Source organism: Octodon degus, unplaced genomic scaffold (genome assembly GCF_000260255.1).
Source record: "Octodon degus isolate 3935 unplaced genomic scaffold, OctDeg1.0 scaffold00232, whole genome shotgun sequence".
NCBI classification, from domain to species: Eukaryota; Metazoa; Chordata; class Mammalia; order Rodentia; family Octodontidae; genus Octodon; species Octodon degus.
This window is the reverse complement of record NW_004524808.1, coordinates 763107-772464: the sequence shown is the minus strand read 5'-3', so window position 1 is coordinate 772464 and position 9358 is coordinate 763107. Positions and strand designations below refer to the sequence as shown.

The window sequence follows — 9358 nt, the reverse complement described above, 5'->3', positions numbered from 1 at the left end:
TTATTTATTTATTTGCAGAACCAGGGATTGAACTCAGGCCCTTGCACTTGTCAGGGAAGCACTTATTCTACTGAGCCATCTCCCCAGCCCCTATTTGAGTTTTTTTTTGTATTATTTTAAATACTTTGTATGTATATGTGTATGTGAGCATAATTTACTTAGGGGTGAAATTTGGCTGATATGCTGTTACAGAATTCTGCTTTAACTAGGTATGTAGAATTCCCTAGTGATAGGGATGGAAATAATACTGGTATTAATGTTTCCTTAACGTCTAAGTTTAGGTATGTTTCTATCCTTTGTTTTTACCACAAATACAAACCATGACACAGTTTCATAAGGTTTGAAACTTGCCATTAACATATGATGAATTCTTCAAGACTTGGAGCAGGAAACAAAACATAAGGTTTTATTTTAATTTACTATTCACCACAGGAGGAACAAAGAGTATACTGTTTTATGACCAACTTCTGGAATAGCCAGAAAAATCCTTTAGAAATATAGTTTGAGATCATCTGGCTAGTTCCTGGCATGGAAAACTATATTTTCAAGCTTTCAAAGCACCTGTCTTACTGGTAGAGGTCAACAGTACAGGTTTCTCACTATTAGAGCAACTTTGTATATGGGCAATACTGTTAGAATGACATTTTATCCTAGCTAAGAGAGAGCAACAGTTAAAATGCCTGAATTCTCTTCCTGACAACAGATCTCCTGTAAAATAATGGTAGCTACTAAGCAAATGGTTCTTTTGGACTTCCTAATAAACAAGATGGAAAGCTGAGTGATGGAGTGGAAGAACCCTTAAGAGATGGTGACAGAGGGGGATGTGAGGCTTTGTCAGGGAAGAGCACTGCAGAAAGTCCAGGAGGAAGGCCAGCCACCTCCTGGCTACAGAAATGAATAGGAAAGCTCATGAGTGATTATTTTGCAGGTGAGGGAACACTAACAATGACATTCTGAGAAGAAAATCACAGATAAACCCTAAACATGAAGTTCAACAAATAAATGTAAGCAAAGACCTTCTAAGGAGCTCAGACTTTCTTTCAAAAGAGGACTCATGCAGAAACAAACGCTGAGAAGTAGCACAATCCCTTAAGTATGACTAATTTCTGAAGAAAGCATTGGTTAGGAAAATGCTGAAGACAACAAAACAGTGGAGGCAGTAGGTCCCTCTACCCCTGCCCCTACTTTTCTTAAACTTTACAGGAACTTAGATAGGTCAGTGGTTTGGAATAGGAAGTATTATGTCCAATGACAGACAGAAAACAATTCTATGATGCCCTTGTTCAGACGCCTATCTTCTATGTCAAGGGCTATACCTTTCAACCTTGATGCACAAAGCTTAACAAACAGGTCAAACCTGCAAGATTGGACAATACAAGAGTACTCATCTTTTTCAAGCGGTGTCCTTCTGTCAGGCCCAGTGATGGAAGAACCTTAGATTCACTGGATTTTTTTTTTGGTAGTGGGAATCAATTCAGGACCTTGTGCTTGCCAGGCAGGAACCATGCTACTGGTGCCTGGTATCCCTGGCCCAATCCGCTGGAGTTTAGATCTTGAAGAGAGCTCCTTGATTATTTACCTCATTCCCTTATTTTGAAGCCCACAGGAGCTAGGTGATTTGTCCAAGTCACAGTTACTGAGGTGTGCTAACTCTTGGTCCTGTCCAGGGTGGCCTCTTACACTGACAGGCACATCTGCAGGATGGTTGTGAACCACTCATCAGGAATCAGAGAATGGGGACAATGGAAGATCTCTGATGCCCAAGAATTAAAAATGAACTGTGGAAAACACGGCCACCAGATTGGCTTTTTATTTTCCTGAGTTGTTGTCAACTTTTAGAGAGGCTTAGTTTTCCAATCAATTTTTCTTATTTTTCCTCAGAGCAGAATTTAAGGATATTGGCAAACTAAATACCAATGCCAATGTGTCCTCTGTTAGTCTTTCTTTCTATTTTAATTTTTTTAATTCTCTCTCTCTCTCTCTCTCTCTCTCTCTCTCTCTCTCTCTCTCTCTTTCTTTCTTTCTATTTGGTACAGGGTCTCACTACACAGCTCATACTTGTGGTGATCCTCCTGTTTTCAGCCTCCCCAGTGCAGGGAATATAGGCGTGTGCAGGTCTTGGTGGCCAGCTTAGCACACCAAGGGGCAGGGCCGGTGTGGCATGTGGTGCCGGGGGTTGAACCCCTGATCCCTGCGCTTGCCTAAGCAGGTGCTTAGTCCATTGAGCTATCTCACTGGCCCTTTGTGTCCTTTGTTAGTAGAGTATAAAACTAAAGATGTACTGACAGCTTTAACCAGATATTTCCTTGCTTTTCTAGGTTTCACTTCAATGTCATCTCTATCTACACATCATTTAATATCGTAATAATTACAAATTGAGATAAACACTTTTTTGAGGTAGTAGTACAGGCTGGCCTTGAACTCATGGCAATCCTCCTGCCTCAGCCTCCTGAGTGCTGGGATTACAGGCATATGCCACCATGCTTGGCAGAGATACTTTTGTATATTTAGATAATGTCAACACATCTCCTTATGCGCCTGCTAGATTGTGTTAGAATCTTAGAAGCCAATAGAAACAGAGGCAACTACACAGACTTGGCAATAAACACTGACATCTTGAATTGAACAACATTCTGCTGACAATGCAGGGCAGTTTTTCAAATAGTACTGTTTATATATTTATAAGTAATGCTTTCTAGGTTATATTTAATCCATTTTAAATATTTCTCCCTTTTATAAAACAAGTAAAAAGGGTATTAGGATACTAGCGCTCTTTAGTGGTACATAACCAGAAACACATGACACATTTTATCAGAAATAAAAAAAAGTGGGACAATGCAGTTATGCAAAAAGAAAGACTCCTCAGTTAACCAAACCATTTAAACTTAACCCACATGGCCACTTACATTCATTCTGCATTATTATATAACATTTTTTATACAGCATTTTGAAATGTTCACTTTCAATATATGATTGCAAAAGAAGTTTCAGTTCCTAAGTAATTTTTCCTAGTGCATGCCAATTTTACAGAAAAAGACACATTCCATATTTGTCAGAAGCATTATACTGTTGAATTGTGTATGGATGATTAGATTCACTTGAATTTTCTGGCCACATGTTTGATTTTTGGAATTATTTCTGAAACCTTGGAAACTAATGTAATGCCAATGTCAAGGCTTTTGATTTTTAGAAAAAGTTCCTTATAAAATAAGTCATGTTAAAAAGTTATTGAAATAAGTGTTTCACCATGCATTCTCCTTTAGCATGGCTACATCTTGTGAGTCTTCTGGGAATGCTGTTGCAATAACAGATGATATCCATTCGGTATTCATTTCATTTTTAACAAGTGAATACTTTGATTTACTTGTATGCAGGTTTCCATATAGACAAGCACATTATGCATAGAAGGCCAAGATAATATCTTTGGTCTCTCAGGAGCTTGCAAATGCCATGAAGGAAGAAGAGAAGTCACAGAGACTGATTAACCAAGTTGGTGTCCATGCCATATGTGCTCTTTCAAATCAACTGCTGAACCATTTGCAACACAGCTTGCATGTTCACTTTTGCCCTTAGATATCTGTCATGAGGCCATTTCCAAGGGCAGGGGGGAGAGAAGGTTTTCCACTTAAGGCCAGTCTCTCCAAGGAAAGCAAGAATCCCAGAGACTCAGCAAACTCTCAAGCTCTCATTTCTCAAGGGAGGACTCAATGTGTTGGGTTCGTTTAGTTTCAGAGGATACTATTTCCAAATGGTATTTGGAAGTAGCATACTTGAGGTTTTAAATAACTCTTGGTATTTAGTGTTCTACAAAGTTCAGCTTTGTAAAATATCTGGTAAATAATCAACATATTAATTGGAATAGGGAATTCTTAATGGTTTTATACACTGATAAAGATCTCACAGGGTAGAATTTTTTGAATAGAGAACCTCGAGAACCAAATGGAAATGCTATACCACTTAGGTCTTGGAGACGTTAAACCTGGTCTCTGTGACAGACATGCTTTTCCCTACCTGCATTGTGCTTTGCCAAGTATTTATCTTTGTACTGCTTCTTTTTCTTGCCAAACCAAGTACAGCTGGCCTGCTGCTCTTGTTTGGTCTTCTCCATGGCAATGCAAGCTACTCGCCTAGTATATAAAGAGAGAGAAAAAAACCCCAACAAAATTAATGCAAAATTCTGTGATGACAAAAGAGACAAATGATTAATTTGAAGAGTTTACATTAAAACAACATAAACATAATCACTGCAACCTTTCTAACCACTTACATAGACTATTCTTTGGTTTGTAAGACCATTTTCTAGAGATGTTTGAAAGACATATACAGTGCTTATATATGCCATTATATTACTTGAGCATATACTAAGTGATAACACAGATTAGAGGCTAAATGTGGTTACTAGAACAACCTTGGGATTTTGAGTCAAGACAGGTCTGGTTTGCATTCTAGTACGGAACTCTTACCGTCAGGCATCTTTTCTAGGAATTCTACATATGTTAACTCACTTTTTCTTTCTAATGACACATGGACTTCCGTCATTACTTCACAGATGAAGGCATTGAATGATGTAGAGATTAAGTGGCTTGCCTGAAATACATAGCTAGTAAATAGGAGAGTAAGGGAGGCATGGCAGCAGATCTCATGATTGTAGCCAGAACTCATCCTATCAGCAAGGTCTTTCACCTTTTGGAGCCTTTCAAATGACTGGTGCAAAGGATTAGAACAAAAAAGGCAAATGGCACTGGCATAATGACAGGCAGATAGTAGAGTTCAATACATAATATAATTACTACATAAGGATTCTAGTGTAAGAAGAAGTATGCTACAATTAAATTCTGATATAATCATAATATAATATTTAAGGTGTGTGCCAGTAGCTAAATCAATTATAAGGAGAATCTCAAATCACTATCAGAATGCTGTATGGTAGTGCTACTGTAAATGACAAGTTATTTTCCCAGTGAAATTGTGCTGATTTAAACTTTCAACAATGGTGTGTGAATCCTTACCATTTCAGTTCCTTGTCAATAATTGTTATTATTTCTTTATTACTTTAATATTATTACTTTAATTTTATAGTAGATATTATTTTATTTATTTATTTATTTGGCGGAACCGGGGATTGAACTCAGGTCATTGTGCTTGCCAGGGAAGCGCTTATTCCACTGAGCCATCTCCCCGGCCCCTAGATATTATTATAATACTGTGGTTTTAGTTTACATTTTACTGATTACTAAAGAGATTGAGTACCACTGGGTTTTCTATTTGCAAAGTGTTCCAAACTGCAAATCTTTTGACGATTTTCCTGTTCAGTTGTCCTTTTCTCACTGACTTGCAGGAATCTGTAGGAATTTTTTGTAGAGTCTGGACACTATACCTTTGTTAGTTATATGTTTTGTAGGCATCTTTTTCCACCCTGGTGTTTGACCTAATACTCTTTTTATAGTATCTTTTTGTAAAAAAATTATTTATTTATTTTTCTGTATTTAGGGAAGGGTCTACAAGGTGTTCAGGGTCTCACTACGTAGATTGGACTTATAGTGATCTGCCTGTTTACAGCCTCCCAAGTGCTGGGATTACAGGCATGTGCCACCATGCCCAGTCTCAATCACCTTCTCAGTGTGCCCTGGGGCGGGACCAGCACGGCAGGCCCCAGGGATTGAACCCTGGCCCCTGCATCTGCCTAATCAGGCACTTTAATCCACTGAGCTATTTGGCCAGCCCTACCGTATCTTTTGAGAGCCATAACTTGATAGTTTAAGAAAATCTTTTATTTATTTATTTGCACAGGGTCTTGCTAAATAGTTTGGACTTGTAGTCTTCCTGTCTCAACCTCCTAAGTGCTGGGATTACAGGTGTGCACCACCACACCCTATTTTGGTGGCCGGCTCAGCACATCCGGGGTTTTGGGGCTGGCATGGAATGTAGTACCAGGGATCCAACCTGGATCCTTGCGCTTACCAGGTAGGCACTTAGACCACCGAGCTATCTCCTCAGCCCATAACTTGATAGTTTTTAATGGTAGATTTATCAATCTTTTCTTTTGTAAAAGTATTTATCTTAAGAAATCTTAGTCTTTGAAATATATATATATATATCTGCGGAACTGGGGATTGAACTCAGATCCTTGCGTTTGCCAGTCAAGCGCTTATCCTACTGAGCCATTTCCCCGGCCCCTGAAGATATTCTTTAATATTACTTTCTCAAAGTTTACAGTGTTGTCTTTCACATTTTTTTTTCAATGCGCTGGAACTGACTTTGCTTGTGATTTTCTTTTTCCCCTGTTGTGGATCCCCATGTCTCTTGGCATGATTTTGAGACACCTGCCCATGTTTCACTGCTATACAGTGCTACTTCTGCCACACAGCAAGTATCCTTTTCTGTAGTGGAGTGGTTTAGGGTTCTCTATTCTCTTCAGCTGATTTGGAAAGCATCTCTAGACCCATACCTTATTATCTTAATAAAGTTTATAGTAAGGCTTGGCATCTGATGGAGTGAGACTCCTTTCTTGTTGTTCTTCGAGAGCATCTTGGCCACTTGTGAGCTTGTGCATTTCCATCTAAACTGTAATGTGAGCTGGACAATTTCAAAACTGTTGGGATTACATTGGTAAAATCAAGGTGGGAGAAACAGATGTTTCTGCAGTATTGGGTCTTCTCATTCATCAAGGTAACATGGCTCTCTATTTGTCTTCTTTAATGTCTCAGTAAGTTTAATAATTTACTCTGTAAATGTCCTAAACATTTTTGTTAGATTTGTTTCCAGATTGTTGACCTAAAAGGTTTTGTAAATGGTATTTAAAAAGACACTCTGTAATAATGAAAGTTTCAAACATACATAAGAATATAAAGAAATGAACCTCAGATAACTATACTGAAGCTTCCACAAGAATTAGAACTTATTTTGTTTTACATATTTATATGCCACTCATCCCTACATTTTTTTTTTGGTGGAACCAAGGATTGAACTCAGGCCCTTGAGCTTGCCAGGGAAGTGCTTATTCTACTGAGCCATCTCTCTGGCCCCATCCCTACATTTTTCGAAAAAATTCATGAGCAGATAATTTTTTCTTTAGTCTTAAATATTTTCAAAATCTATAGGTTTCCTCTTTTCCTTTCTCTTTTTTTCCCTTTTGCAACTGCTGCAATTCACCTGCTGTTTATTTTGTAGTCTCTGGAAGAGTTAATTTTTTTTTTGGTGGTACCAGGGATCAAACTCAGGACCTTGTACTTGCCAGGCAAGCACTTATTCCCCTGAGCTATTTCCCCGGCCCCCAAGAGTGAAATTTTTTGATTGTGTTTCTGTGCTATCTTTAGTATGTTCCTCTGCCTTTTGTACTTCCTGAAAATAGGTAATCAATATGGTATTCTAATCAGATACAGGTTTTAATACTTTTTCAAGAATATAGTATTATGGTGTTGTAGGTAATGCTATATACGGCATCTTCTAAAAGTTTTGATTTTGGGGACAAGGGATCTAGCTCAGTGGTGCAGTCCTTTTTTGGCAAATGTGAGGTCCTTAGTTTGATTCCTGGTACCCACTGCAGTTTTATTTTGTTTGTGGCTAGAAAGCAGAAATATAATTTATTTTTATATACTGATTTTATATCAGCAACGTTGTTAAACTCTCACATTAATTTCAGTTGTTTATGTACAGATTCCTTTGAATTTTTATTAATCATAGTACCTGCAATTTTTCCCTCTTTCCAATAATATTAGATGGTAGATGGTCTTCATCAAATTAGGTAGGTTTCCTTCATTTCATAGTTTGTGACTGTTTTAATAATGATTGGATGTTGAATCTTATCAAATGCCTTAATAGGGTGGTCAATTTTTTTTTTGGTGGTACTGGGGATTGAACTCAGAACCTTGCACTTGCCAGGCAGGCACTTATGCCACTGAGCTATTTTCCCAGCCCCCAACTGGTTTTCAAATGCTGAAACAGCCAAGAATTCCCACTACAAACTCCACTGGGCTTTATCTTTTTATATATTGCTGGATTCTGTTTGCTAATATTTTGATGTGGACATTTACGTGTGTGTTTATGATGGATATTGTTATTTACCTTTCGTTTTTTGAATTGTCTTAATTTAATTTTATTATAAAGATAATGCAGGTATCATAACAGGAGTTAGGAGGTATTGTTTTCTCTTTTACTAAAGAGATTATCCTCCATGTCCCTACCCTCTCATGTTCATTGAGATTTTGCTTTATTTTTGGTTGGAGGAAGGCCCAAATTGGGGAACACTATAAGCTCCCAGTGACAGCATCAAAGTCCATATCTACTTATTACCTATGTGGCGTACAGAGGAGTCTGGTGAAAGCTCCTCTTCGGCAATTCTTCTGGTATAATTTGATATGTGCTGTTGTAATCACAGCAACTTTGATGCATAGGAGCTTTGGAAACATGATAGAACTGAGGAATTTTTCACAGGTTAAAAGAAACAAAATACTGACCTTGGGAAGCTCATGTTATAAAGTACAGAACATCTTGTAGAAAGTGTTTTTAAAGCTTAAAACATAAAAACTACAAGTTCCTAGTCAAAATTTGTGGTGTGGTCATATGTGGTATGATGGCAGATGAATGAAATTTACTGTTACCAGCCACTCAGGAAATAAATGTTATTTCTCTTAGTTCGTTCAGCACACAGCACCTGTAGTAGGGATAAGGTCACCTTGGAGGGACAGTTCAAGTGCATGTTTATTTCTGTGATAACCTGGATGAAGATCTTATAGACAAAGGTAGAGAAGACAGTCAGGGGCCCCAAACACATCAGAGGACTGCAGCAATACACCTAGGGTAAAGCACTGGGTTCAAAATTTTGACTTTTTATCAAGAGGACGTGAAAAGTGTGACTTGGTATCAATACATTTGAGCAAAGCTGGTAGCACTGTTTTGAATCTTTCTGTTCAGTATTGCATGCCCACTAACATTCTTCACACCCATTCAGTTTTGTACAGAGGGAAACTTCTGTTTCCTCTCAGCCAGGAGCTGTATTCTCAAAGTCAATACTCAGGTCTTAAGGGACTCTCAACCTAGCTGGGCTCTTTCTCATTATCCTACTCAGAGTTCTTTTTTCCTCTCTTCTATTTTTTTTTTTTTTTTTGAGACAGGATCTTGCTAAAGTGAATGCTGAGTGCTGAGTGAACTCCTGGAGTGGAGATTATAGGCATACACCACCATGCTAGGTGGTCATACTGTATTTTTTATTTATTTATTTATTTATTTATTTATTTATTTATTTATTTATTTATTTTGAGCTGAATGCCCTGAGGGGTGGTTTGGCTGGCTGGAGTGTTGTGGGGATCGAACTACAGCAACCTGAGGCTGACAGCTTTGTGGAAGCAGCCACTTAAAC

At 38.1% G+C, this 9358-nt stretch overlaps 1 protein-coding gene across 8 annotated transcripts in view; it reads right to left on the bottom strand.

Moving 5' to 3' along the window:
• Cask (calcium/calmodulin dependent serine protein kinase) overlaps window positions 1–9358 on the bottom strand; it is a 514903-nt gene that overhangs the window by 20652 nt on the left and 484893 nt on the right. For all 8 annotated transcript variants that reach the window (XM_004645575.2, XM_023705877.1, XM_023705878.1 and 5 more), the window contains one exon: window positions 4012–4127. In XM_004645575.2, coding sequence (XP_004645632.1) covers window positions 4012–4127 — 116 coding nt within the window. The remainder of the gene's footprint in view (window positions 1–4011; window positions 4128–9358) is intronic.